The sequence below is a fragment of the Prionailurus bengalensis genome, chromosome E2, assembly GCF_016509475.1.
Source record: "Prionailurus bengalensis isolate Pbe53 chromosome E2, Fcat_Pben_1.1_paternal_pri, whole genome shotgun sequence".
In the NCBI taxonomy this organism is placed as follows: domain Eukaryota; kingdom Metazoa; phylum Chordata; class Mammalia; order Carnivora; family Felidae; genus Prionailurus; species Prionailurus bengalensis.
The window spans coordinates 8,453,500-8,481,466 of NC_057352.1; the positions used below are offsets into that span (position 1 = coordinate 8,453,500).

The 27,967-nt window shown below is 59.4% G+C and overlaps 3 protein-coding genes across 6 annotated transcripts; 2 read left to right on the plus strand and 1 right to left on the minus strand.

Annotated features, from left to right (window-relative positions):
* Positions 1 to 169: 169 nt before the first annotated feature.
* Positions 170 to 12,621, minus strand: TBC1D17 (TBC1 domain family member 17). Its single transcript, XM_043598481.1, has 17 exons — positions 12,227 to 12,621; positions 11,848 to 11,946; positions 11,544 to 11,618; positions 7,425 to 7,548; positions 6,504 to 6,711; positions 5,969 to 6,080; positions 5,700 to 5,858; positions 5,241 to 5,369; positions 5,042 to 5,145; positions 4,105 to 4,199; positions 3,555 to 3,671; positions 3,351 to 3,451; positions 3,171 to 3,270; positions 1,870 to 1,967; positions 1,593 to 1,709; positions 980 to 1,066; positions 170 to 889 (listed from the first exon to the last, which is right to left on the minus strand). The coding sequence occupies exons 1-17, from the start codon at positions 12,245 to 12,247 to the stop codon at positions 671 to 673; spliced, it is 1,965 nt and encodes a 654-aa protein (XP_043454416.1). The 5' UTR covers positions 12,248 to 12,621; the 3' UTR covers positions 170 to 670.
* Positions 12,622 to 20,829, plus strand: AKT1S1 (AKT1 substrate 1). Of its 3 annotated transcripts, none has more exons than XM_043598502.1 (5): positions 12,622 to 12,734; positions 16,621 to 17,006; positions 18,037 to 18,114; positions 18,197 to 18,366; positions 19,757 to 20,829. In XM_043598502.1, exons 2-5 carry the CDS (start codon positions 16,628 to 16,630, stop codon positions 19,898 to 19,900), a joined length of 771 nt encoding a protein of 256 aa, XP_043454437.1. In that variant the 5' UTR covers positions 12,622 to 12,734; positions 16,621 to 16,627; the 3' UTR covers positions 19,901 to 20,829. The 3 variants fall into 3 exon arrangements, with proteins under 3 accessions (XP_043454437.1, XP_043454435.1, XP_043454436.1); XM_043598500.1 differs by lacking the exon at positions 12,622 to 12,734 and adding an exon at positions 13,061 to 13,391; XM_043598501.1 differs by lacking the exon at positions 12,622 to 12,734 and adding an exon at positions 13,456 to 13,860.
* A 606-nt stretch (positions 20,830 to 21,435) lies between these two features.
* LOC122493837 (polynucleotide kinase 3'-phosphatase) lies at positions 21,436 to 27,749 on the plus strand. Of its 2 annotated transcripts, none has more exons than XM_043598482.1 (17): positions 21,436 to 21,714; positions 21,997 to 22,241; positions 22,815 to 22,861; positions 23,198 to 23,500; positions 24,377 to 24,456; positions 24,553 to 24,610; positions 24,701 to 24,808; positions 25,113 to 25,184; positions 26,124 to 26,172; positions 26,280 to 26,350; positions 26,433 to 26,525; positions 26,608 to 26,704; positions 26,792 to 26,853; positions 27,087 to 27,196; positions 27,275 to 27,362; positions 27,442 to 27,503; positions 27,589 to 27,749. In XM_043598482.1, the coding sequence occupies exons 1-17, from the start codon at positions 21,524 to 21,526 to the stop codon at positions 27,704 to 27,706; spliced, it is 1,854 nt and encodes a 617-aa protein (XP_043454417.1). In that variant the 5' UTR covers positions 21,436 to 21,523; the 3' UTR covers positions 27,707 to 27,749. The 2 variants fall into 2 exon arrangements, with proteins under 2 accessions (XP_043454417.1, XP_043454418.1); XM_043598483.1 differs by having other exon boundaries at positions 21,440 to 21,714; positions 21,997 to 22,160.
* The last annotated feature ends 218 nt before the right edge of the window (positions 27,750 to 27,967 follow it).

Below are 27,967 nucleotides of genomic sequence, written 5' to 3' on the forward strand. Positions count from 1 at the left end.
CCGCAGCAGCTGTCCTACTTCTTCCTGGGCGGTGGGGCCCCACCGGGGGAGGGGGAGAGGAGGGACCAGATGGACACTGCTTTGTGCCACTGGTAGATGGTAATCACGGTGCCCACTCCGGCTGTCACCAAACAGAGGAGCCCTGATGTCAGTAATAGCCCAGCAGGCAGTGGGTTAAACACGAGTTTATTGTTTTCATGTAACAAGAAGCTGGTGGGCAGAGTCCCTGGAGTGTCTCAACAGCTCTGCGGGCCCTTCCATCTCGGTTATGTCCCGGACGTGTCCCCGCAAAGCTACCGGTGGCGGCCATACCCCAGCACTTCCTCCTCATTCCTCCCAAAGCCCCAAATCCAGGCGGATAACAATAGCCCTACCTCCACGAGCCCCCCAAAGGCCTCCTCTGACGTCTCATTGGCTGGGTCGGGACCACGTGATCAGGCGTCAGCAGAGCGGCAAGGCCACCACCCCCTCCCCATCCAGGTCCACGCCAAGATAGCCGCCTCCTTCACCTACACGAGGCCAGCTGGACACGGGACGTGTCAGTTTAATGAGATGGGCTCATTAGGAGCCGCGGGAGGTACGGTGGGGAGGCCCGCCCTCTTCACACACTTCCTCCCCAGCCTCTGCGATCTGGATAAAGTGCTTGTGCCGGGCAGGCCGGCCGGGAGGGTTAAGACTTCACGCTTTCCTCTTCCTCCCCCTCCTCTTCCTCCTCCTCCGGCAGGATCTCCAGGCTGCTGTCCGGCTGCGGGGCTGTGTCCTCGGGGGGCGGTGGGGCCGGTGGGGCCCGGGTGGGCGACAGAGGCAGTGGGGAGGCAGGGGGCGAGGGGCTGTGGGGCTCTGTGGGTGGCACCAGACCCAAGACCTCCTGCACGTTGTGGGGCAGCTCCTGCAAAGTCGGCAGGTGGGAGCGAAAAGTCAGTGGTTTTACCGGGGGTGGTGGGGCAGGGAAGGGTGTTGGCAGAAGTCGGGGGCTCACCGGGCAGGCGGTCAGCTGCCGGTAGAGGGCCTCGGCCCGCGTCAGCACGTCCTCCACGCTCAGCTTCATGGTCAGCTCATTGATGTGCTGTGGGAAGGGGTGGATCAGGCCTGCCGGCCTACGGGCCCTCAACCACCACCGCCCCAGCGCCCATTCTGTGCCTCTGGCTGGGGATATAATGGAAGAAAGAGAGACTGGGGAAGGCTGGAGGCTGGGGAGAGGACGAGGTCATGCCCTCAGGCTGCTTGCCAGATGCAAGTACAGTGAAGGGAAAGGGCACTGAGCTCCACCCCTATGGCCCTGTCGTGCATTAACGTGATAGGGAAGGGGTAGGTCCCCCCTCACGTGCTGGCCGCACCCCATAAGGGTGCTGCTGGCAGCCAGCGATAGGATGGGGTAGGGAAAACAGCCCGATGTCACGGCCATGGTGCTCACAGCTTAGCCAACTGCACTTCCCACAATCCTGTTTTGAGTAGTTGCTACCCCAAGGTAAAGTGTGGCATGGGCACAGCACCAGCCTCTGTGGAATTCACACCTGAGCTGCCTTGAAACGCTTACGCAGGTCAGGACTGGCAGGGAGAAGGGGAGGACTGGGAAGGAGCCAAGGCCTCACCTTGAGGATCTCATTGGAGCCAAAGCCAGAAAGCATGAGGGTGTCCCGTTCCATGTCCAGAATGGCACAGGCCACCAACAGGTGCAGATTGGGGCCAGGGAGCCCCGTCCACAGCACCTGGGAGGGCCAGAGGGAGGAGTCACCGCACAGTCTCTGCCTGAGGTCCCACCCAGGTCTGCCTCACCCCTGCCCACTTCCCCCCCACAACCTCCCAGCCCGGGGTTGCTGACCTATTTCTCTTTCCTGTTCACCCACCGACCCAAACTGGGGGGCCCACCTCCCACAGCCGAAGGACGTCCGGGAAGGGGAATTCTCTCTTGAACCAGATAAGCAGCCACCGGAAGCAGAAGCAGAGAGAGCCAGAGTCCTGGGAGTCTGGAGGAAGACAATGGTGGGGAGGGGAGGTGCTGAGCAAAGAGCAAGCCCCAAAGCCATTCCAACCCCATTTTCATTTACAGTGTGCACGGTGGTCAGACTGCAACTCTAAGAAGTTATCTCAGTCGTAAGAATCTCCACCAGTCTAGGCAAGGAGCTTATGCCCAGCATGGGAAGGCTTCAGCAGTGAGCCAGGAATGCTCTGTGTCCACAGGAACCTTCCAGACTCCAGATGAGGTGAGCCAGTCCCGTTTCCCACCTTCACATAAAAGGGGTGCAGTGTGCACTCGAGGAAAAAAATAAAAGGTACCAATACCCAATGCTGGTGGAGGCGTGAGGAACCGGGACACTCGTGTGACACTCGTGTGACACATGTGTACTCGGCTAGCAAAAAAAAAGTTGGTAAAAACTTCCAGGAAAGCAGTGACGGGAACAAACATTTCAAAAGCCGTGAAACTATCTCCTGCCCTGAATACAATTTCACTTCTTGGGATTTAGCCTAAAATAATCATCCTGACTACGGTCATTGTGATGAGAAACTGCCAATAACTGACACGTCCGGCAGGTCAGGGGAGATCTAGTCTTGTAGGCACTTAAGGCAGACACAACACCTGGTCCGGCAGCTAGTGTCCAGGCGCCCCGGAAGTGGCCTGTGCTTTCCTGGATTGCCTCCTCTTTGGTGAGGCGATCTCGGCAATAGCTCCCTCCCCCAGGGCCACCCTAACGTCCGTGAGGAAACGCCCCTAAAGAACTTAACTCATCGTCACCTGCGTTCAGAAAGAACCATATTATCGACAGCAGCTTTGACTTTCCTTATCGGGATTCCCTGCGTTTTTTACATCCAACAAGCAACGGAGAATAATTTTGAGGCCGGAATGCAGCGGGCCCAGCCCCGGGAGCCCCGACAACCAGTTTGCAATCCTGGTTCAAGGTGGGTGGAGGGACGAAGTGCTAGCAGCCGCGCCCAGCCCCCACCCCTTCCATCTGCGAAGTAAGGGGCTTGGGGAGCGTGGAGGAGGGGGGGGCGCACAGGAGCGTGGACACGTCTGCGCCTGTGGGGAGGTTTGCTCCCAAGGGCAATCCTGCGTAAATTTTGGGTTCTGGGTTATGCGGGGAGACATTTCTCCCGTTTGGATCAGGACCAAATGTCCCAGACACCGTCTGTGGCCCCGCCACCCACTGACCGCCCGCTGGGACGCCTACCCAGGAAATCACAGAGCGACGGGTCCAGCACCCTCAGGAGCAGCAGGAGCTGCCCGAGCTGCCGCTTCATCGTCTCCTGACTCTCCTCGAAGTTCCCGTGCTGCAGGAGGGACGGCGAGATGAGGAGCCAGACCCCGGTCCCTGGAGGGGCCTGTCTCCCATGCCCGCCTGGGGCCTCACCACGAGCTCCATGAAGCCACAGAAACACCAGAAGGCATCCACCTCGTTCTGGATGACGTAGAGGATCGGGGAGAGGAGGTCACTCATGCCCTGGACGTAGCCTGGGGGAACACGAGGTCAGGGCCCGGCCTAGGCCCTCAGCACCCCGCCCCCCTCCCCAAGGGAAGGCCCGACCCCCAACCCCTCCCCGGGCCGGCGTCGCACCGAGGTCGAAGTGGTACATGCAGTAGGTGAGGAGGATGTCGTTCAGCAGGCCCAGCCCTGGGTTCTCAGGACCCTCATAGAACTTGTTGGTCCTGTCGGTACGGCTCACGTCTCTCTCTGCGGAGACAGGGCACGGGATGCCAAAGTGACGAGGCTGTGGGGGCCCATCCCTGCTGGCTGTGGGCACCAGCCCCCGCTCCTCCCTTCCGCAGACCCCGGGCAGGTGTGAGTCGGTCCAGAAACCGTCTCGGGCGCTCTCACGTGAGGCGCCCTGCTTCATGCTTGGCCAGGTCGCTGCATCCTCCCAGCCACCAACAGTCACTGAGCCATCCACAGGTGGGAAACTGAGGCCCAAGGAGGCAAAACCACTCGCCAAGGCCTGACGGTATGCAGACGGCAGGCTGAGCCCAAGGAGTCTGGCTCCCTTCCCCTACTCCCCATCTCCTCACTGCAGATAACCTCATCCCTTTTCTTGGGAAGGTAGGGGGCTCCCCTGTCCTCTCCCTGCCGTTTCCCAACTCCCCACCCCAGCCCTGGCCCCGCGACCCACCGATGAGGCTGCGGTAACCGTGCAGCAGTGAGTTCCTCCGCTCCTGCTCGGGGCTCACAGATTTCCACTGCAGCTTCATTCGGAAATACTCATCCCTGAGGGGCCCGGAGAGGGGTCACACAAGGCCACGACGCAAGCCACCCAGTCGCCCTCGCCCCTGTCCCCGTGCTTCCCCTTTCTGACATCTCTCACAACACACAACAGCCTTGTGAACTCTACACCCGACGTGGGGCTCAAACTCACGACCTCAAGATCAAGAGTCGCACGTTCTACAGTCTGGACCAACCAGGCACCCCCCCACCCCCTGCCCTGTTGCGGGCTTTTGTTCCAAGTCTGTCATCCCCGCTGGACAGAGAGCACTGGGGCAGGGACCAGGACATACACAGTGGGGTCATGGTATGTACCAGGAAGGAGGAGAACTGGGCCCATGGGGTTAGGAGGACCGCCACAGAGTGCTGATAGCGGCAACGTTATGGTCTTGGAATGGAACAGCGATGGACATGGGAGATGGACCGGCCTGCTCACCACCGTCTCCCTGTGCCAGGGCCGGTGCCCGCACATGCCAGGCTCTTGACTGACCCTTCGGGAGCCAGCCTACCTGTGCATCTGTGATGTATCAGGTGCCGTGCCGTGATAGGGGGATATGTTCAACTTGGGGGGTGGGAGCTGGGCGGGGCGGGGGGCCCACAGTTTCTCACTCGTGCTTTCTTTCTTTCTTTCTTTTTTTTTTTTAAGTTTATTTATTTTGAGATTGTGAGCGAGGGAGAAGCAGAGAAAGAGGAGGTGAGAGGTGAGAGAGAATCCCAGGCAGGCTCCATGCTGCCGGCACAGAGCCTGATGTGGGGCTCGAACCTGCGAATCTTGAGATCACAACCCGAGCCAAAACCAAGAGTCAGATACCTAACTGACGGCGCCCCCCCAGGCGCCCCTCACTCACGTTTTCTTGCGCACGTGGGCCTTGTGCTCTTCGGCTGAGCCCTCCCAGCTGAGGTACCCCAGGAGGAACTTCCAAGCTTCACGCCTCAGGCCAGGGCTCAGACCCTGGGGGAGAGAGTGGGGCCCGCCGCTCAGAAGAGCCTCCCCCTGGCTGCCGGCTGGCCCTCCCCAGTCCTCTGCCCGCCCACCCGGCGCCTTACCCCCGAGAAGATCCGGGCCTTCAGCATGGGGACTTGCTGAAGGCGGCCCTCGGGGCCCACATGGTGGGCCCACTCCTCCTCTGTGACCGGAGGCGCCCGCTCCACGGCTGGCCGCGGGCCCAGCTCCACCTGCGTGACACAAGGCAAGTGAGCTCAGGGCCTCACCTATCCTCCCCAGGCCACCTGCACGGCAGCTCAGAGCCCTCCTTAGCTCCACGGACAGTTAACGTTCAGGGTGGGGAGCATCTCCTTCCCCGGGTCAGCGCCAAAGTCATCCTCCATGTCAGGAAGGTCCTCCCCGAGAGTCACAGGCTATAAGCGTTTTCCTCGAGGTCACTCACATGATCTGGTGAGAGTGGTGCTCTGTCGTCCCCGTCATTGTGGAAAAGGGGACCCAAGGAAATGTGGTCGCCCGCCAAGGTGACGGCCAAAACACAGCAGGGTCCACCTGATACTCACACAGGAGATGACCTCGAACCCAGGCTCGGGCTCGTCATCGGGCGGTGGAGGAAGGTCGGGGGAGGCCCCCTCTGGGTGTGGCTGCAGGGCTCCCCGGAAGAAGTTGGTCACACGGGAGAAGCCGCCGAAGGTGGTGGAGTAGGGGTCCTGGAGGAAGCGCTGTGGACAGGGCCAGAGGGCGGTCACGGCTCCACCCCACCCTGCCTCGCCCACCGAGGCGTCCACCCCTCCCTGCCCACAGCGGCCCGGCCCGGCACCGCAACACTCACGGACACCACGTTGGAGCTGTCCTGGTCAAAGAGCTGGAGGTGGTGGAAGGAGCTGGAGAGGGCCGAGGAGTCGTGGGGGAAGACAAGGTAGAGGCGGGAGTCCTGCGGGGAGCTGGGGAGGGGCAGGTGCGGTGACACACTGGGTGGGTTCCCTCCCGCTTCCAGCTGCAGCGGCCCAGCTGCCCTTGGGGAGGCCCTCGCCTCAGCTGGACCCCAGGGGTGGGCACACAACCCAGGGCTGGCCGGTGAGAGGCGGCTCCAGGATGCCGCTGGAGAAGGAACTGCTTCTGTCACCGGGGCCGCTAGGCCAGGCCTGCAGGGGCCCCCAGAGAGTGATACCAGCTCTGACGCAAAGAGAGCAATTCTTCCTAACGTTCCGGGGCCCGGGTCCTGCCTGAAACCAAACTACCCTTTGGCTTTGCGGTTACACGCACCAGTGGATTCCCCCTTTCCTGCCTTTAAAGCAGTCTGTTTCTTTCACAGCCCCGAGGGGCCGGGCCCCGGGCACAAAGGCCGGTGCTGGAGGAAGGCTCACCTGGCCAACAGCAGGTAGCGGCTGAGGACACGGAGGAGGGCGCGTGTACCCCCGCGGTGGAAGTGCAGTGCGGGCAGGGAGCCTCCGGCCTGGGTCACCAGGACCAGGTAGGCCCAGCTGAGACCTGGCTTAGACCGGCGGATGGACTTGAGCTCCCCCAGACTCACCGAGAAGGCCCAGGAGCCCCGGGGAGAGCTGGGCTCTGCACCTGGAGAAGAGAGCCGTGTTGGGAACAGGTGCAGGGATCCAGGGGCAGCACACACATCTCCCAGGAGCCCTCTGGGAGCCCTGGGTCACCTCCTGTCTCCTCAGAAACGCCCACCGCGGGCTTGCTCTGAAATCTCCCTCGGCTCTCAGAGTGACAGCTGTGTTCCTCGAGCTGGTGGCAGGCCCCTCGGGTCTACCTCCTGTCCGTCTTGTCTCCAGTTCGTTCTCCAGACCCCACGCTCGGGCCACAGCTCGAGTTTCCTAAATACACCCGGTGCCCTGTACCTCTGGCCTTGCACGGCTGCTCTCTCTGCTAGGGAGAAAACTCCCAGGTGTCGCCCCCCCCACCCCGCCCCCAGAGCCAGAGGCTGGCATCACCTCTTCCCAGAAGGCTTTTCTACTCCCAGAGGGGCCAGATGCCTCCTCTGGGGCCCCCAGCACCCTGTTGAACTCCAGGATAGCCCAAATCACCCTGTGACTCTACAACTGTCCACCCCCACAGCCGATCAGGGAGGGAGCCCGGTGAGATGAGCAAGGTTGGAAGCCCTGGGGACCCTGCCAGGCTGGACCTGGACTGGGGACAGTCCTGCACCCGATCCATTCTCCTGAGACTGGAAGGCCATCTTGACTGTGACCAGCAAAGCCTGTGGAGCCATGACCGTGGAGGGTAAGCTGTGTGTCCACCTGCCCCTCAGGGGCACCGGCTCAGCCTACCTCTAGTGGGCTCTGAGTGGCGGGGCTGTGGCCGCACAGTGCTGATGACAGCCCAGTCGGGTTCGTAGCCGGGGTCAAAGGTCGGTTCCTCCTCAGAGGTGCAGGCGTCACCCCCACTCACATCCTTGGGGTAGGAAGATAAAGAGAGGGAGGGGCTGTAGATTCAGGACTTCCAGATCCGAGCTGTGAGGCTGCCCTCGAAGGCGGCCCCATTGAACAAATAGGGCAACTGAGGCAGAGAGGGGGCACAATACTTGCCCAGAGTCACCCGGTGCGGCCAGGGACTGGGATAGGGCCAGGACTCAAAGCCAATCTCCTGGTGGCTCTAACCCAAGCACCACCACACGGGGGAGCACAGAGAACGCTCGGGACTGTGCGCTCCGCCCGCCGACTGCCGGAGGGCACAGTGCTTATAAGTAGCCGGTAGTCACTGGGGCAACTCAAATCAAAGCCACCATCAGGTACCACTTCACACTCACCGGGACGGTGAGGATTAAAAAGACCGGTTAAGAGAAGCACTGGTAGAAAAACCGGAACCGCATATACTGCCCCGGGAACGTAAATGGAAGGAGCTGCTGCGGAAAAACATGGAAGTTCCTCAAAAGGTTAAATGTACAAGTAACATACGCCCCAGCGATTCTACTCCCAGGCGTATACCCAAGAGAAATGAAACCAAGCGTCCACACTTGAACGCACAAACGCTCAGAGCAGGATTATTCATAACAGCCCCAAAGGGGAGACAACCCAACCGACGCGTAAGCAAGATGCGTGGGGCTCCGTTTATACACCACGTCCAGGAAAGGCCAAGCCAGAGAGACGGATTACTGGTTGCCACAGGCTGGGGGAGGAGAGGATGGGGAGCAGGGGCCAACGGGTGCAGGGTTTCTCCGGGGGGGTGACGAAATGTCCTGGACTTAGAGAGTAGTGACAACTGCCAAGACTTTGCGAACAGAGAAACGCTCGCCTCTGTACTTTAAGAACTTAAGTTCTTCCGTGACCGTGTGCTTTACTGTAAGTGAATTCTACCTCAATAAAAGAGGCAACTCACAGGTTGTTACGAAAACAAGTAAAGTGCCCTGCGTGGGGCCTGCTGGCGGATTTGGGTAAGCAGTGCAGGTGAGGGCCGTGCTGAGGGTCACAGTGCAGTCCCGGCCGATGGTGCTGGCCGTGGGCCATGGGGAAGGACAGGGAGGGGATGGGAGTCCCTTCACAGGACGGTATGCCTTCCTGTCAGGCAGAGGTTGGAAGGCGAAAACTGCATTTCCCTGGCTCCTCTGCAGCTAGAGGTCAGGATGCAAGACAGAGGCTACCGGAAAGCAGAAGCGAGGCAAAGGCAACTTCTGGCTACGCTGGCTGTGTTTGGCTGACGAAGAAGACTCCTGTTTTCCCCACACACAGAGAGGCGACTAGGGTAGAGGTGGTGGCTAGCTCAGTCTCCCGGTGCCAGGCACTAGCCTTGTAGGGCCCAAGCAGCTTCCTGCCCTTGGGTGGCAGCTGGTGGTAGGGACCGCTCCCAGGATATCTCTCCCCGCTCCCTCATTTTGGCAGTGGCGGCAGCTCCCCTGGCAGGTCAGTTCTGCAGGGTCAGTCCCATTCTATCAGCCCTTGAAAAAACTCTACAGGCCTCTCCCTGCCTACGATGAAACCCTGCGTGATGGGACCTTGTTGGAAGGACACAGACAGTGGATCCACCCAAAAGCCATTTCCGCTGCTCCTTCCAGGCTGACGGAGCCCCTCCCACGACAGAAATTAAAACCTCCCCATGTTTCCTTTCCCAGCCTTCCCTGTGGCTCTGAGTGGCCGTAGGGACCCAACTCTGGCCAGTGGGAGCTGAAATGACACCTGTGGGGAATGTAAAGGGAAATCCCTGATTTTAAAAAGGCACGTACAGGGATGAACACCCTGTTTAGAACAGCCTTTGGGTGCCGTTGATGGAGAACGTGGTGTCTGTAGCCGTGGCAGGCAACCAGGGCCAGAAGGGAGTCAGAGACACCCATCCACAAGGCTGCTGAACCAGCCCTGGCAAAGCCATCCTGCCCTGCGTGTCTTGTGAGATGAATTTAATGTTTCGACGTTTACATGACAACGAGAGTCAGTGCTGCCGTCTGCGAATGTTTGCAGCTCTCTACCCCTTGGGCACACGGCAGGATCACTGTTCGCTGAACTCTACTGGCTGGATGGAGCCATGCAGCTAGTCCTGACCAAGGGGCTGGGATGTCTCCAGGATGGACTGTTGAAATGCCGGGGAAGAACTCTTTCCCTCTGCCACAGGGAACGGTGGCTTCTAAGACAGCCACTCTAGCAGCACGCCTCCCCGAGTAATCGTGACGAACAGAGCTCCTTGGCCAACCTGCAGCACACATATAAAGTGAGCAAAAACAGCCAAAAAGGCTGGCGCTCCAGCAGCCTCTTTGGACCACAAGGCAGCCGTGAGGATGCATTCCCGTGTGCTGGGGATGGCAGAGCAAAGATGGAAGGGACCCGCCGTCTTCTGGACTTTTCAGCTGGAGAGGTATGAGCTTCTATCTAGCTGAAGCCACTGTTATTTCCATTTCTATCCCACGTAGCCAAATATAACTGCTAACTGATGCCGAGAGTTTGTGGGAAATCGAGAAAGACAGATGTGAATGGCACCCTGCCTGCCCCCCTCTTCTCTGCCTTAAAAAGCAGATGCAGGGGCTCAGCTCAAACAGCCATTTAAAGGTGACCAGGGCAAGCGTGGTCTGGTCTCACCGATCCAGGCCCCAGGGTCACCAGCCATGGCCCGTAGCCCCATACGTCTTTGGCAGTCTTGTGAAACAAGAGAGATAAACTCGTCGGCTTAATTTGTTGTCGGCCAGATGTTGTGTTCCTTGGATTAATACGCTGTATGCACCTGTGCCTTTTCTGCCGAAACCCGTCTCAGTGAGTTTCTGTGGGTCAAAAGTAAGACTGCCAAGGAGAACAGCAACATTTTCACGAAAGGCACTCAGACCGCCCGTGAGGCTGATGAAAAATGCAGAATCCTGGCTGGTTCTTCCTCAACCCCCGGAAGCCAGATCCCACAACGGATTCCTGATTCCAGTTGTAATGCCCCCACACTAGGTTATTCAAAGCTCCACTGCCCCAGGCCAGGCTTCATTCTCTCTCCCTGGCCAACACAATAACCTCTCCCTGGCCTCCCAGCCTCCAGTCTCCCTCCATTGAGGCCTTCTGCCCACCCCCCCACATGGTTTCCCATGGAAACTTTCCACACCCACACCCTTCTCCCCCGATGTTTCCCCTAGGGCCCCTAGAACACAGCCCAATCTTCTCAGTCGGGCATTTCACGTGGAACTACCTTCCCGGCAAAACCCTCTACACGGGCATCTCATTCCCTCCCGTATCCTGAAATACTTTCTCCTACCATCCCTGAAATACTTTCTTGCCCCCTCCTCCTTCTTAGGGTTCCGGTGCCAATGTCTGCTTCCTCTGGAAATGGGCAGGGCTCTGGAATCAGAGTCTGGGTTCAAACTCAAGTTCCAACACTTCCTAGCTTTCTGACTTTGCAAACAGGGCTCCCAATCATTGTGCCTCAATTCCCCTAAATACAACGGGGGCGGGGACTAAGGCAGGGTCTGATTGAGACTCATCTCCGGTCCCAGCACAGAACCTGGTGACAGAAAGCCTCAGGAGTCTATAATAACGAGAAGGGCAAAGTCTGGTACCCGGGGTAAGAAGGAGTACTGGTAAGTGGGCGAGCTGCCTTGGTCACGTTCGGTTTCCTCTCTGGACACGGACGGCAGACCTGCCCGAGGGGAAACGCCACACCCTTTCAAGTTCTTGTAGGCTGAGAGCCCACGGAACCCGAATCCACAGGCTGTGTTGTCCTCTTGCACTCTGGCAGGGCTCTCCCAAAGAGCAAAGGGGATGAGGGGGCAGCTGTCCCCATGGCCACAAATCTCAGTGTCTGCCTTCTTTTGAATGGGCATCTTCAGCCCCATTTCACAGAGGGGAGGAAACCAAGGGGCAAAGAGAACCTAGATCCCAAGCAGGGTCACACAGGATCTAAGAGTTAGTCTGGGACTGAACCCAGGTCCTTCAGATGTCTTCTACCGTGGGAACCTGGAAAAAGCAAGTGGAGAAGAGAGAAAAGCCTACCTTCTTGGCGAAGAGAATCTGGGTGGAATCTCCAGCCTCCTCTACAGGAACCCACTGCAGGAGGACATCACTGTCCTGAGGAAAGGAGAGAGGAGTTTAGAAGTGCTGCCCTCCAATCTCCCCAAACCGTTTTTCCAAACTTCTTCCCCAGTCTGGACCCCCACACTTACCAAGCCCCTTCTCTCCCTCCAGTCCGCACCCCCTGCCTTCCTAAAGCCCCATCGTGACCTCCAGACCATACGCCTACAGATGCGGCCTCCATCCCGCTCTGGGCCTGCCCGAGCCCCGCTGCCTCCCGGCCCACCTTCTCCACAACGCGGATGACGCCAGCGATGAGGGAGTCCGGGTCTTGGTGCTTCTTGGCACTGGTGTGCAGGTACACGCCACCCTTCTCAAACACCACCTGGGGACAGGAACCAGTGAGGGGCGGGGCCCAAGCGCAGGTAGACGCCCAGGGGGCGGGGCCTAGGAGGGGTCCAGCCGCTCAGGGGGCGGGGCCATAAGGTAAGGGTCTCGCCTAGGGCAGCGGAGGGGAGGGTGACAGCGCATTTATAAAGGAATGATGTGTTTGCTAAGGCTCAGCCGGGCTCCCAGAGCCCCGGCAGAGTCTTGGGGCGAAGCCGACCACCGGAGGGCGGCGTCTCGCAACCACAGAAGGGAAAGAATGCGTCCTCGGTGCCTACCTTGTAGCCGGCTCCCTCCATAGCCGCGGCCGAGGTCCCACTACCCAGGTCCTCTCCCTTTCCGGGTCATCGTGCTGTCACATCCGGATAGGAGACTCCCCTGAAGCCTGGACAGTGGTAGCGCCCTTTCCTGTTCTAGAACAGGAGTGGATGTAACCATCTTTCAGAATCGGGTGACTGAACTTGAACCACGAGGGCTTAAGTCACATGGCGCAAACGCTGAAGGTAGAGCAGCCCAGCGAGAGTGCGCAGACGCAGTGCTGCTCTCCTGACCGCGAAGTAAACAAGGGGGAGGATCCAAGAGCTCCACCCCTTCTCTCAAGCCGTCTCCGAAACACCTACTTCTTTCTCCATATTGTATACTGGCATTGAAGCTAAAGAGATGCCATTTTGCTCGAGGGCACAGGCAAAGCCGGTCAGCTGCGGCCATGTTAATGCGGGGCACTTTCCTCTCTCTGAGGGGCGCGACAGTGAGGTCCTGGAAAAGAAACGGATAAAAGAAAAGAAGGTGAGAGAAGGTGTGCGTCAGAAGAGGTGCTGAGGGACTTGGGTTAACGGGATGAAGCCGTCCTTATTCGCGGGAACGAAGCGGTCCTAGTCGAATTCCTGAGTCACCGTCGAGAGAAAGCAGTCTAGGCAGCCATATTGAATCCTGGCAAACCGAAGCAAAAAGGGCTACCATATTGGATCTTTACCAGCCTTGGTGCTGAAGGGGGATAGGTTGGAGGGAGAGTCCATGTACATTTTGGGCAAATGATGCCAGGCTGGCCTGCCATGTCATTAACGGGCATACCTTTTCTCTACTTCTGTGGAAGAGGTTGACAATGGGTGAGGGGCATCAAGTCGTTGGCCTTAGTTTACTGACGCCTTGAGTGTGCATGTGCCGACGGCCGTATTTCTTGGGGGCAAATCGAAATGGTTTGGCTTGTTTCCGAGCAAGCTGAAGCCTTTCTTTCGCCATCTTTCTTATGGGCACCGTGCTGTCGCCATTGCCCCGCTGTGACCCGGTGATGTCCCCGTGGCCATTTTGGTTTCGGGCGGCCCGGATACGGGAGGCGGAGTGTGCATGGTGGAGGAGGGCCAACCACGCGGAAGTGACGTGAGGCGCCGCCATGTCTTTTGAGGGCGGCGACGGCGCCGGGCCGGCCATGCTGGCTTCGGGCACGTGAGTGGAGGCGGCGTTGTGAACCGCGGTGTGGGGAGGATTTGGCCGTCCGGAGGAGAGGGGCGCTGGGAGGGCGAGCCACTCGTGGGAGGGGTATGGCCTGCGTAGATCAGAGGGCAGAGGTCGCCCAGCGACCCTACGCTGAGCGCTGGAAAGGGGTCGCTCGCGGGAACCGTCGTGTCTGACCCAAGGCAAAACCTAGACAGCCTTCTCATACGGTCTCCAGACCCACAGGGGTCCTTGCCTTGGTCGTGGACCATGTCCACAGGGTCTGGGGGTTGCCCGGGGGGACTTGGGGCGCCCCTCACCCGTCCAAAGGCGGGACTTCCGGTCCTGGCCCCCACCTGGGCGGGATTTCCTGTTTTCTTCCTAGAGAAGTGGCTCTTCCCTGGACCCTCGGGCGAGGTGGGAAGGTCTCGGAGAGGTCGAGAAAGAGCCCAGACGTTCACCTTGTCCCCGGCTACGCGGGGCAGGGGGGTGAGGGGGCATCCTCGAGTTTCTCCCACTTTCGGGCAGGGGGGCACTCGTAGTTTGACAGGTGGTTGGAAGGGGGCTTCACTAGCATCCCTCATTCCTTGGGGGACTCTGCCTCTTTCCTCACCTGTACCTAGAGTTCTTTTCCTCAGTTCATCTCATCTCATCCTAGGAGGCCAGTTACCTTAGCCCTCCCCTCCCCCTCCTGTGGGGGACAAGTCTCATCTCCTCTCCCCCATCTTAAACTCTTCAGTCTTGGGGGTTGGGGACCCTCTGTCCATCTCTCCGCGCCTTAGAGGATAGAGGACTCTCCAGCAGCTGAAAGGGTGGAGTCTCCTCTGGTCTTGGCCACCCTGCTTTTGGGTAACCAGCCTCAGAGAACCCGCAGGCCTTGGCAGAGAGGTGTGAGTTACTCTTCTCATTTTTGCCCAGGCCTCCTCTTCACAGTGTGAAGGGGGACCCTCACGCCCACTCACCCCCATTTCACTCTTTCCAATCCTGGAACTGCTCTAAGATCTAGGACGAAGAGTTTAATCCTGATGTCCTGGGGACACGAGAGCCCCAGGCTTAGCACTGCCAGGCTGTGCGACCTTGGACCAGTCATTTCCCTGCTCTGAGCCTTGGTGTCCTCCACCAGCTAAGGGTGACCCCAGGAGTCGCTGTGAGACCGTTAGGCTCCCTGGGCCTCACTTTCCCCACCTGGACTAGGAGATCCTAAACTTTCCCTGGCAAGGAAGGCAGGCTGGCATCCGAGATGAAGCATGGGCTCAGGATCCAGCCCTCTGACTCTATAATCAAAGCCCTGAATCTCCCTGACCCTCAGTTTGCCACTGTGAAGCGGGTTGATAACAGCCCCCTCCCTCGTGGGGTGGGGGAGAGGCTGGGATGACACGCTTGCACCCCTGAACCCCTGCCTGGCGGATGGGAAGTGCAGGGTGAATTTGCCGTGGGGCGTGTCCGGAATGGTGCTGACTGTTCTCGCTGCACGTACCTTCCGACAAGGGCTTTGTGGCCCACCACGAGCCCGGGCTGTCTTATTTGTGAGGGAACCGCTCCCACCTTAGTGGATCAGGTAGGAGGTGAATTGACAGGTGCAGACTCCATACACTGAGTCGCTGCTTTTCAAACAACAGCTTAAGTGATTATGCGTTGAAAAGGGCCTGCGAATTGAAATCCAGCTACAGAAGACCTTGGCAGGCTGGACTAGAACTGTGCTTGAATTCCTCCAGTGATGGGGTGCCTCCTACCTCCCTGAAGAGGCCCCTCAGCTTCCCAGCAGCCCTGGCTCCCCCACTGTGGTTTATAGGAAGAAGAAAATGAGGCAGAGAGAGGGCCAGTGAGTGGTCCAGGGTCACACAGCAGGTTTGCGATGGCAGACAACCAGTCCCCTTGCTTTTTTTTTTTTTTTTAAGTTTATTTAAGTACTCTCTACACCCAGTGTGGTGCTCAAACTTATGACCCCCGGGATCAAGAGTCACATGCTCTTCCAGTTCAGCCAGCCAGGTGCCCCAACTACTTGCTCTTTCCATCTCATAAGGGGATGCAGCCAGCAGCTTGTCTGCTGAGGGGAGGCCTGTCCTGCGTCCTCGAGCTTGGGGAGCTCACAGTCTGATGGAGGAGGCAGCAGAGGTACAAGGGTCACAAGCTCAAGTGACAGTGAGCTATAATGGAGGTAGCCCAGGGCACTGTGGGTCTAGAGAAGCCATCTGATCCATCCTGGGGGCCAGGGAAGACTTCCAGAGGAATTGCCAGAACAGTCTTAGGAAGTACAAAACTTTGCAGATGGAAATCTAGGCACAGAGAGCGTCTCGCACACCATTTTCTGCTCAGCCCCCGCTCTCCGAGGCCTGCCACGTGCAGGGCAAGGCTGGTGGCTCCCCAGAGGGCTATGTGCTACAATGGGGGACTCTCCGCCATTGTAGGAGCCCAAAGTGGGGGGACTGACCCGATCTAGGGGCGAGGGAAAGCTCTTTCCACACTAGAGTGAAAGAAATATTGACGAGTAACTGGAAGGCAGGCCATCCAGGTGTAGGGGGACCACCTTGACTGAAGGCCTCAGAAGTCTTGGAAGGCTGTGATGCTGAGCGCAGGGCCAGGTTGCGGGGCCGTGACCTTGTCCTGGGGCTGCTGGGGAGGGGCAGGGGCTCTTCCAGTGGGGAAGGACCCCCAGGGGGCCGTGTGCTGGCCTAACTGGAAGCTAAGAGGTTCAGGAAGAGGCTGCAGTGGTGGTCCAGTGGGAAAAGAACGCAGGCCAAGCATATAGTTTCAAATCTTCTATAAGCCGCATTAAAACCGTAAAAAGAAGACAAGGTCCGCTTTCGGCATATGTCTTGTTTAGCCACTATGGCTAACACGTCATCATCTCAACGTGTCGTCAACAGCAGACCTGACAGTGAGATGTTAGACACCCTACTTTTTTGTGCTAAGCCTTCAAAAATCAGTGTGGATCTCATACCCATGGCCCCTCTCGTTCTGGAGCCGCCACATGTCAAGTACTCCTTAGTCACGTGTGGCAGTTGGTTCCCAGGTCGGACAAGGCAGGGTCAAAAGGAGGGCCCAAGGCTGTGGGGACAGGGTGGGGAGGAAATCTGGGGGAGTAGCCGGGCTTTGGGGAAGAAGCTGAGCTCAGCAGGGACACGGTGGCTGGGAGGGATGGGCGTGGCCTCTAGGGACAGGTGGACACACAGGCCTGGGTGTAGGCCGCGCCATCAGCCATCAGCGGAGCCTCAGCTCTCTGTCCTGCTCTGCCCTGCAGGGCGTGGATGGCGTCGGGGCGCCCCGAGGAGCTGTGGGAGGCGGTGGTGGGGGCCGCTGAGCGTTTCCGGGCCCGGACAGGCACGGAGCTGGTGCTGCTGACCGCCGCGCCGCCCCCACCGCCCCGCCCGGGTCCCTGTGCCTATGCAGCCCACGGCCGGGGGGCCCTGGCAGAGGCCGCCCGCCGCTGCCTCCACGACATCGCCCTGGCCCACAGGGCCGCCGCTGCCGCCAGGCCCCCCGCGCCCCCACCAGCACCACAGCCACCCAGCCCCGCACGGAGCCCACCTCGGCCCACCCTGGCCAGGGAGGAGGACGAGGAAGATGAGGACGAGCCGACAGAGACCGAGACCTCGGGGGAGCGGCTGGGCGTCAGCGATAACGGAGGTGAGAGGGGCAGGGGCTGGGGTGGCTCTTGGCTCGGCAAGTCGCCTCCAAGGTAGGTTTTCCTGGGGAGGTGGGACTTGCTTGTCTCTGAGCCCTGGCTGACTTGCCGAGAGACCTTGAGCGGGTCAGTCCCCATCTCTGGGCCTCAGTTTCCTTACATGTTACCTGGCGCCAGCCCCGTGGTGGGAGGTGCTAGACAGACGCAGAGCCAGTCCAGGCCCTTTTCTTGAGGGACTCCTGGCCTGGCCAAGAAGTTGGTGGCCCCCATGTGAGGCAGTGCCCTGTGGAGGCCATAGGGTTGGGACCTGAGCTGGGAGCTTGAGCAGCACAGGAGTTCTTTCCAAATCTGGGGCACCACATGCTCGTGAGAACAAAGATAGGAGTCAGGGATGCAGGCAATAGCTTAGAGAGGCCAAGGGAAAATGCAGCTGTGTGTTTTGGGGGTAATTTGGAGGTTGGACTTCAAAGAGACTGGCCTGTAACATTAGGGCTTTGAAGAGTGATTAGGAGTTTGTGGGGGGGCTCAGCAAGTAGGACTTACTACTGCTCAGCAAGTAGGCTACTACTAAGGCTTGCTTCTTCATTGTTGCTGGAGACAGCCTGCATAGGGCTAAGGGCACAGACTCTAAAGCCCGGTGGCCTGGGTTCAAATCCTGGTGACACGATTATTAGCTACGGAACTTTGGGCAATGATATAACTTCTCTGTGCCTCCTGGTCCCCATTTGTCAAACGGGCTCATAATCGTCTCCTATTTTTCTCAGTCTCTTTTTTGAGCCAGTTCAGCCCGAACAGATCTTAAGACATTTCATGTTTATCCAGCCAGTTGTTTTCACCCGAGGGTGTAACAGATAGAAACTGGATTTGTTTCTGCTGATGACCTGGAAGATAACCGGGGCAAGGGTGTTTGAGGCAGAGGGAATAATTCCAGAAGCCCTGAGGCTCGCAAGGGCCTGGCCCCTACGGTCGGGGGGGGGGGGGGGGTGATCTCAGTGGCTGGATTCGAGCCTGGACCACTAACACCATCCACAGGGCTCTTTGTGATGGACGAGGATGCCACACTCCAGGACCTGCCCCCGTTCTGTGAGTCGGACCCTGAGAGCACAGATGGTAAGTGTCCCAGGCTGTCCCCATGCCCAGGGCTGCTGGGATGAAGGCAGGGACAGAGGCTGAAGTCCACCCTCTCCCCCAGATGGCAGCCTGAGCGAGGAGACCCCTGCTGGCCCCCCAGCCTACTCAGTGCCCCCGGCCTCAGCCCTGCCCACACAGCAGTATGCCAAGTCCTTGCCCGTGTCCGTGCCCGTCTGGGCCTTCAAGGAGAAGAGGACAGAAGCACGATCGTCGGATGAGGAGAATGGGCCGGTGAGGGGCAGAGGGGAAAAGGGAAGGAGGGTGGAGGGAAAGACTCAGAGTCACTTCCTCCAGGAAGCCCTCAGGCATGGATGGCACATTTCATAGGATTGATCCTCCCCTCCACCTCATGAGGCAAGTTTTGGGGCCAGAGCCCTAAAATTTTTTAACTATTGCAGCCTTATAATGTACCCCAGTGCCTTGTAGGGAAAGTCTTTTCCGGTTTCTAGGAATAGCTTTATTTACAGAATACCTGCTCCAGGCAAGGTACCAGTACTTTGGTATCCCCTCCAGAAGGAGAAACTGAGGCTCAGAGGGGTCAGATCACCTATTGTCCCCACCCTGCATATTTCTGGCTCCTCCTGGCATTTCCCTCTCCCCCACTTCCTCTGTTTCTCCCACACGGTTGTACACGTGGTATCCCTGGGCTGGCCTGGGTGGACCCTCACCATCCATCCCGGAACTTCCCTGACACACGGGGAGTGTATGTGACTTCCTTGGGACCTCAACTTGTGAGGGACAGAGCTGGGATTGGAACCCAGCTTCCTTTTGGAAAGGAGTTACAGGCCACAAGGCAGGAGGCCCTGGGTCCCTTGGGCCCCCTCCCCGTGTGCCTCTCAGAGTCCTCGTTGACTCACTGGCAGCATCCATCCGCTGTTGCTGTCCTTGTTGCCACTGGTGGAAACCCAGTGAACTGACATTTGAGGCCTGAGGGTGGGGGTGCCGGGCTGGACTCCGGAGGGGCTCTCGTGCAGCTTCTGCCTGTGGCCTCTCCTGTTCTGCTGGAAGCCAGGCCCAGCTCGAGGGATCGGGCCATACGGGAGATTGCACTAGTTGCTGGGGGACAGGATGACAGGGCCCCTCCCAGGTGGAGGCCAACACGAAAAGGGGTCCTTTCCTTACAGCGCCAGCAACGTGATGGCTCAGGGCTCTTGAGCAGTCACTGGGCTGATGGTCTCAGGCTCTGTCATCATCCCTATGTTTTAAAGGGGAGAGAGAAGCCTAGGGAGATGAAATGCCCGTTGACAGCTTGTCGGTGGCGGAGGCCTGATTGTTACGTGACTCGATGCCAAGCCCACCCCAAATCCTTAGACATGACACTCTCTGGGTGCACACAGCCTTGATGGTCAGCAGACAAGCAGCACTTCCATTGTATAAGGAACTAGAACGGCGATGGGACAAGTAGTTCTTGCGCGTGGAGTCAGGCCAAGAAGGGGAGGAGGAGAGAGGCAGGAAGGCTTCTTGGAGGAGGTGGTGTTTGAGTTGGGTGGAAGGATCCCACATGGAGCAAGACTGGGGGGGAGGGGGGCGGGCCTTCCTAACAGGCGGGAAGCGTTGGGCTGGGGCGTGGCGCCGAGGAGGCGGGGCCGCTGCGGGCGCTGACCCCACCCCCGTCCCGCAGCCCTCCTCGCCGGACCTGGACCGCATCGCGGCGAGCATGCGCGCGCTGGTGCTGCGGGAGGCCGAGGACACCCAGGTCTTCGGGGACCTGCCGCGGCCGCGGCTCAACACCAGCGACTTCCAGAAGCTGAAGCGGAAATACTGAGGCCCAAGCAAAGAGCTTCCCGGCCCAGCGTCCGCTCCGCTCCACACTACACCCCTGCCCCGCCCCCTGGGCCGGCCAATCCGAGTCAGACCTGGGACCGACCTTCCAGGTCGCCCGGGCCCCGGGATTGCCCCCTCCCTGCCAATCCCCGCCATCCTTCCAGCCCGCGATCCCCTCACGCGCCGAGGAGCGGGACCTATCTAGTTTCTCGATTGGGTCTGTCGCCGCTTTCTCTGCCCTGCGACAGATTCTTTCGAGGGATTAGCTCGCTCCCTGATCGGGGCGGCCAGTTTTAAGCCCAAAAATGGGTCAACTGTTGTCTTTTGCCTAGCGACAAGGGCTTTGCTCGCGCGGCATTGGTCGAAAGCGAAAAGCCAAGCCACAGGATTGGGAAGTGGCAAGCCATTTCGGCCTAGAGATGGGAAGCTCCTACATTTGATTGGCTCGAACCCAAAGGGCTTGATCAATCTCCCGGAGTCGCCATCCCACCCTTCCTGGGCTGTCCTGCCTGATTGGCTCCAGCGTCCTGAGGGCGTGGCCAAACCCTCCTGTGCCCAGGATTGGCCTGCGGCCTTAAATTTACGTTCTTTACACTACTGGGACTGGGGTTGTTTTTGACCTAGTCCCGACCAAGTGTCCCTCTGCCCCCTCCCAGGGATGGCCCAATTCTGTCCCTGCGTCTGATACCCTCTCATTGGTTCCATCCCACAACAGCCTGCCAATCCAAGTCCGTCCTTGCAGCCCGGACGGCACCAGCTCCCGCCCCTCTCCCCCCACCCCCACAGGTGCCTTAAAGGGCCTTCGTCCGCCCAAGGTGGGGGGCAGGGGCCCTCGCTCTCCGGCCCTTGTGTGGGGGAGAGAGTCGGGGGTGGGGATTGGGAGTTGGGAGGGGTGGTCTGAGATTAAAGAATTTTACCTCTGGCAAATGAGTACAAAGTGTGTTGTGTTCATTCAACAAACATTTCCTGAAGCCGAATGAGCCGCATTTCATGGATTTTCAGTGCAAAGCTGGGAGTTTTTACAGATAAAAGAGAGATTCACAGGGTGGGAGTGGGGATTCCAGCCCTGTGTGACCATAGATCCCCACTCTTCAGGGAGATGAATGTTGGAATGTGAATAGTCTTTAAGAAATCAGTGTTCTGAGTCCACATAGACCCCAGCAAAATCAGGAACCTCCACTTGAGGCCGGGGGTTTTCTGCCTGACAGAGCTGAAATTGGCACCTGATCCCAAGTCTAGGCGGGGTCCAGTAAACCTGTAATTTCATCTCCCATCAGACCACCACCGGAGGAATGCGCAACAGATGAGACATAAACAGGACGAACTACCAGCCAAACAATTTTATAAAGTTATTAACATGTATTAACTCTTTTAATCTTCCTAGTAACCCCATGAATGGAAACGATTATCCCCACTTTACAGATGAGAAAATCGAAGTATTGAGGGTCAGGGCTGCTGTCGGGGGAGGAGATTTCTTGGACTGGCAATGATCATCATATGGAAAAAAAGTTTCTCCCGCTATAACTAAGGGAATGAATGTTACAGAGTTCAACGTGGAAAGAAAATCTGCGAAAAGACGACCCACACCCCCTACTGGCCCGAGCCGTCCATTGCTGCGGGAGAGATGAAGGTCAGAGCACCGGAGGACCAAAGGGGCAGGTCTGGAGAGGGGCGGGGCTCCTGTAGTGGGAGGAGCCAAGGCCCTGCCCCCTCCCGTAGGACGAGTCATTTCCGTCCGCCGAGAAACAGAGAAAGAAGCCGGTGGAGTTGCGGGCAGAGCGCCTCGGGCCGGACTTCCCTGGTCGCAAGTGGCAGGTGAGCCCCGGTCCGGCATGGTGAGCGTGGGCCGGGCTGAGGGCGCGCGCGAGGTTCTTGGCTTTTGCCTTCGGACGTAGGGGTCCGGGCTCGCTGCAAGACTGAGCGGGGCGTCGTCGCCTGGGAAACGGCGCGAGCCTGAGGCCGGCAAGAGGGTGGGATTTCCGGGCCCTTCAGCGGAAGAAGGGAAATTCCTGGTGGACGGGGAGGGAGGAGGAGGGACTTCCTGTGGCAATTTGAGGGCGTTCTGTCAATCAAACCTGTTTACCTACTTCCCCTTAGGCCGGCGCTAGGGATGGCCGAGGTGGAGCCCCAGGGCCGCCTGTGGCTGGAGAGCCCCCCTGGGAGTGCGCCCCCCATCTTCCTGCCCTCGGACGGGCAAGCCCTGGTCCTCGGCCGGGGACCCTTGACCCGGGTTACCGACCGGAAGTGCTCCAGAAACCAAGGTGGGCGGGGCCGGGGCTGCAGGGGGTGTGGCCCGCTGCTGGAGCGGGAACACAGTGCAGGAAAGCTGGACTGCCGGTCCAGTAAGGGAGATGTTTGGCCACCAGGCGGAATTGCGTGGTGTAGCTAGTCCTGAAGTTGATAGGTGTCCTCTGGAGAGTATAGGAAGAGAAAGAGGCTGTGTCTGACCTGGAACTAGCCAGGAGCCTTAGTGGGGAGAGGATAGAACCAATCCCTATAGAGGTGTCAGAGGAGGATGCTTACAGGTCACCGGGAAGGCTTGAGTCAGGTCACGACCCTTGACAAGGAGAGAGCAGATCCTATGGTGAGAAGTACTACGCAGGCCTAGGTGGTAACAGGGGAAGCCCAGGACCTGCACCTAAGCACACGGCTCATCAGAGAGAAGCCAATTCTTTACGGAAACAATGCGCGCCCTGTCCCTAGGCGAGAACCCGCGTCACAGGCAGTCCTAAGGCCTTTATCTGATTCCTGCATATAAAGGAGAGAGCCGATCCCATTTAGAAATAAACTGCTTTTCCCTCCGGAATGGGTGCTGTGGCCCCCATCCTGTGGCTTAAAGCTGGCCGTGCTCTCCAGTAATGAGGAAAACGATCACACAAGGATGCACATTCTGACTCCACCCTCTCAACCCTCAGTGGAGCTGGTCGCAGACCCTGGGACTAAGACCGTGGCCGTGAAACAGGTACCAGTTCCTCCGTGAGGCCTGGGGGTGGCGTTGGGCAAGAATAGCAACCCGGCCGGGAACAGGCCCATTGGAAAAAATCTGGTTTGGAGGGAAGGGGGTGTGGCCAATAGAGAAGCCTCAGCGTATTACCTTCTTCAGTTGGGGATCCATCCACATTTAAATTGGATAAGGCTGGCGGCCTGTAACATTTCCAGATTCTTGATTGGTGGTACACAGCGAAGAGGCGGGGCTTATGGATCTGACTGGCAGGTGGGGAAAAGAAGTCCGGTTTAATTAGAGGAGGTTCCTCGTGGGGGATGCAGTTAATGCCAGCTCCGCTCTCTCCCTTTGCAGCTGGGAATTAACCCTTCAACTGCTGGGACCCAGGAGCTGAGTCCAGGGGCAGAAGGCTCTCTGAGGGTGGGGGACACACTGTATTTGGTCAACGGCCTCCACCCGCTAACCCTGCGCTGGGAAGAGGCCCGCATGTCTGAATGCCAGCAAGACACTCCACCCGGCACCCCTCCGGTGGCCCCAGACGCTTCAGGGGACGTTGAACCACCGAAGAAGAAGCGGATGCGGAAGTCATCCTCCGGCTGGGAGAATTTTGAGAAGCTGCTAGTGTTTACAGCACCTGGGGTGAAGCCCCGGGGCAAGGTGAGGGCCAAGCTGAAGGAGCCACGCAGGCAGGCGGGGGCTTGGCCCTAAGTTTGCTGTGTGCCCCTGGGCAGGTCATTCAACCTCTCTAGGCCTCCACTTTTTTTTTTTTTTTTTTGTCTGAGAAGTGGACCTGATGACAGTCAGGCGCTGGGGGCGTGGATGTATGTCAGCTCCGGCCTGACCCGCAGTAACCTCAGCAACGAGCCACAATCATGGTAGCAGGTGTAGCACATTGTAGCAGAGACCCGAGCTCACGTGTCCTTACTTCACGTGTCCTTAGCGCCACTAGACTCCCCAGTAAAATGCTGAATCCATGCAAAGCACGAGGCACAGCCCCTGACACGCGGTTAGTACCCAAACAACCCCACTCCTGTTTTTATTTACAGGGTTATTAGACTTCTGGCGTGAAGGCCAGGGGAGGACCTTAAAAACAAAATTTTTAATGCTTATTTTTGAGCGACAGAGAGTGAGAGTGAGCAGGGGAGGGGCAGAGAGAGGCAGACAGAGGCTCTGAAGCGGGCTCTACGCTGAGAGCCCGATGTGGGACTTGAATCCACAAACCCTGAGATCATGACCCGAGTTGAAGTCAGGCGCTTAACCGACCGAACCACCCAGGTGCCCCGTGAAACCCATTTTAAAGACTGGAATACTGAGGCGCTTAGAAGAAGTGGGAGGCAGTAGGGTAAAGATTTAGGCTCTACGCTCTGGTGTCAGGGACACATCCTTGCTGTGGCTTTGCCCTCTCGTAAAATGTGGAGGCTCTGTGACTCAGTTTCCCTAGGGGTGAAGGGCGAGTGGTAAGTCTCCGCCTTGCGAGGGGGGGGATGGGAGGCATAACAGTGTCGCTGTTCCTCTTTTCTCGCTGACCATCAGGTGGCTGCCTTTGATCTGGATGGGACCCTCATCACCACCCGCTCTGGGAAGGTCTTTCCCACTGGCCCCAGTGACTGGAGGTGATAGGAGGCAGAACAAGGGGGTGAGTGAGGCACCCACAGGGGGTCCCCCGTCACCTTACCCCTTTCCCCTTTCCCCTTTCCCATCTGCCCTAGGATCTTGTACCTAGAGATTCCCCGTAAGCTCCGGGAACTGGATGCGGAAGGCTACAAGGTGCGTGTGCTTTGTGCGGGATGGCTGGGCCACGCGGCAGGCCGGGGCCCGGGCGAGGAGGGCAGCAGGTGACATCCGTGTGCTCCCCAGCTGGTGATCTTCACCAACCAGATGGGCATCGGGCGCGGGAAGCTGCCGGCAGAGGAGTTCAAGGCCAAGGTGGAGGCTGTGGTGGAGAAGCTGGGCCTTCCCTTTCAGGTATGGCTGCCAGGGAGTCGGAGGGTTGTGGAGGTGGGGGGTGGGGACCCAGAGAGAGGGGAACAGAGATGCTGAGCTGGGGGCACAGAGAGGAGCGGACAGGGGCCTGGGGAGAAGCCGTAAGTGCCAGTGGGGAGGTGGAGGGCGGGGTCTGGGCGGGGTTATGCTGAGAAACTCATCAGAAGTGGCCGGTCCTGGGGCACCGGGAGCTCTCTCTGGATTGGTGAGGGTTGGCGTAGCATCCTTGGAGGATCCTGGGAAGGAGCCCAGGAGGGTGTCTGCCTTCAGTGACTCCCACCCACAGGTGCTGGTGGCCACGCACGCCGGCTTGTACCGGAAGCCGGTGATCGGCATGTGGGACCATCTGCGGGAGCAGGTGAGCCTCGGCGTCCGGGTCATTCCCCTCTTCCCTCTGCCCGGCCTCCCCTCCACAGGTCTCCGGGGTTTGCCGTCCTGCCTCCTTCCTCTTCCTCTCCTCCCCTCCCCAGGTCCTCGCCTTCTGTGTCACATTCTGTTGGTAGGTGAGGGCAATGCTCTCGAACTCAGAAAGTCAGAGCAGTCAAGGAGGAAATCAGTCGCTTGTTGGTTGTTTTGTGTGTGCAATTGTTCTGAAGTTCATCAGCTTCCTGAGCTGAAGGTATCTGTGTACCAGACAGGCCTGCTGGGGCACCCACATACCAGTGAGGGTGCAGACTGTACGTGCACACGCTGGTGTGTAAAATAGTGGGAGGAAGCGAGGCAAGATGAGGCAGGGTGTACCTGTGGTGGTCAGGTAAGGTCTCTCCGAGGTGCTTTTTAGACCTGAAGCTGGTTGTGGGGGGGAGCCATGAGGGTATCTAGGAGGAGTGGTCTAGGTGGGAGAAGCAGCAAGTGTAAAGGTCCTGAGGCAGGTCTGTGACTAGGGTGTTTAGGGACAGTGAAGAGGCCTGGGTGGCTGGACCTGAGTAGATGAGGGGGAGAGAGAGGGGTATGAGGTCAGGGCAGGTAGGTGTGGGACTGTGATGCCTTGAGGGCCCAGGTAAGGGCTTCCCCTTTACCCAGCAGGGGAGCAAGGGGGTGGTGCCCGGTAGGGTTGGGAGGGGTGGGGGAGTCAACATGAGCAGGAACTGGCACCCTCTGGTGGCCATGTGGGGAACAGACCGTGAGGGCAGAAGCCCACAAACCAGGATGGAACAGCCCAGGATCTGGGCGGTGGCGGTGAAGGGAGTGAGAAGTGGCCTGAGGGTGGTGCCTCCAGCAGGGCACCGACTGAGCCAAGCATCTCCAGGGAGATGTGGAAGCAGGCTCCTTACTGCCATCACCTGTCCCTCCCCAGGCCAACGAGGGCGTGCCCATCTCCGTAGGGGACAGTGTCTTTGTGGGAGGTAAGGGCCTGGGGATGGGGAGGGTGTGCGGATGGATCCACTGGGGCTGGGGAACGTGTGTCCCCAAGGCTGCTGGTGGACGCGGGGGTGTGTCCCCTGTGTTCCAGACGCAGCCGGACGCCCAGCCAACTGGGCCCCGGGGCGGAAGAAGAAAGACTTCTCTTGTGCGGACCGTCTGGTGAGGCTCACCCCCCCCCCCCCCCGCCCGGAGCTGCGTCCCCACCTTGTCTGATCTCTGCGTCCCCCGCCTCCTCTCCCAGTTTGCCCTCAACCTTGGCTTGCCCTTCGCCACGCCGGAAGAGTTCTTCCTGAAGTGGCCCGTCGCCAGCTTTGTGCTCCCCACCTTTGACCCGGTGAGGCCCTCGGGGCGGGAGGTGGGGGGTTGGGGGGGAGGGGGGAGGCGGGAGTCACACTCATCACGGCCACCCCTCCCAGAGAACCGTCTCCCCCTCGGGGCCGCTCTACCTCCCTGAGGCCAGCTCCCTCTTGAGTCACAGCCCTGAAGTGGTGGTCGCCGTGGGATTTCCTGGGGGTGAGACACCTGACCCCCTGACATCCGGAAGCCCCAGCCCCTCTCTGGGTCCTCGGGCGCCCCCTGATCCCGTCCCTCGCTTCACAGCTGGCAAGACCACCTTCCTGCAGGAGCATCTTGTGTCGGCTGGCTACGTCCACGTGAACCGGGTGAGACACCCCACGCTCCAGGCCGAGGGCTGTGCTGCCCGGCCCCTCGCTTGCTTTCCCCTCCTTACTGGGTTGCCGATTCCCCTCCAGGTCTCGGTGCCGCCTCACAAGGCCTCCCCGCCCCTGTCCTGGTGCTCACTCCCCACTTCCGTCTGGGTCTCTGTGCCTCTTCTGGGTCCCTGCGTGCCCCCCCCCCCCCCCAACCGGGTCTCCTGACCTGCCGTGTCCCCCAGGACACCCTGGGCTCATGGCAGCGCTGCGTGACCACGTGCGAGACCGCTCTAAAGCAAAGGAAACGGGTTGTGATCGACAACACAAACCCGGACCCTCCCACCCGGGCCAGGTACCAGGGTCCCCCGGGTGACCTCTGTAGGGCGGGCCTGGGGCCCCTCACCAGCCCGGCCCCTTCCTGGCCCAACAGGTACATTAAGTGCGCCCGGGACGCAGGGGTCCCTTGCCGCTGCTTCCTCTTCGGCGCCACGCTGGAGCAGGCGCGCCACAACAACCGGGTGAGCTGGCCCGTGCCCCCCGCCCCCCTCCATCCCAGCCCCCCCTCCCAGCCTGACCCCTGACCCCCACCCCCCACAGTTCCGAGAGATGACTGGCTCCTCTCATGCCCCCGTGTCCGACGTCGTCATGTTTGGCTACAGGTGAGCCTGCTGCAGGGAGGCTCCAAGCGGGTGGGCGCCAGGGGCCCGGCTGTGTCTCACCTCCCCTCCTCACCCCTGCCACCAGAAAGCAGTTCGAGGCCCCGACGCTGGCGGAAGGCTTCTCGGCCATCCTGGAAATCCCGTTCCGGCTGAATGTGGAGCCTCCCCTCGAGCGGCTGTACCGCCAGTTCTCAGAGGGCTGAGCTGCCCCTGCCCCCCAACCCCCAATAAATGGTTTTCCTTTAAGCTCGGGCACCATTGTGCTGGGAAGAAGGGTGGTCTGCCCGGCCAAGGACTGGCACCTGGCTAGTCCCCAAGTGGGGGCGGGGGGGGGGGGGGGGACTCCCGGGGTGGATACAGGGGTGGGATTTGTCCTGAGCGTGTCTGGCCAGATGCCTCTCCCGCCGGAGTAACTGAGGCCTCTCAGCCCATGGCCGTGGGTGCTCCAGACCAAGGCTGGGGAG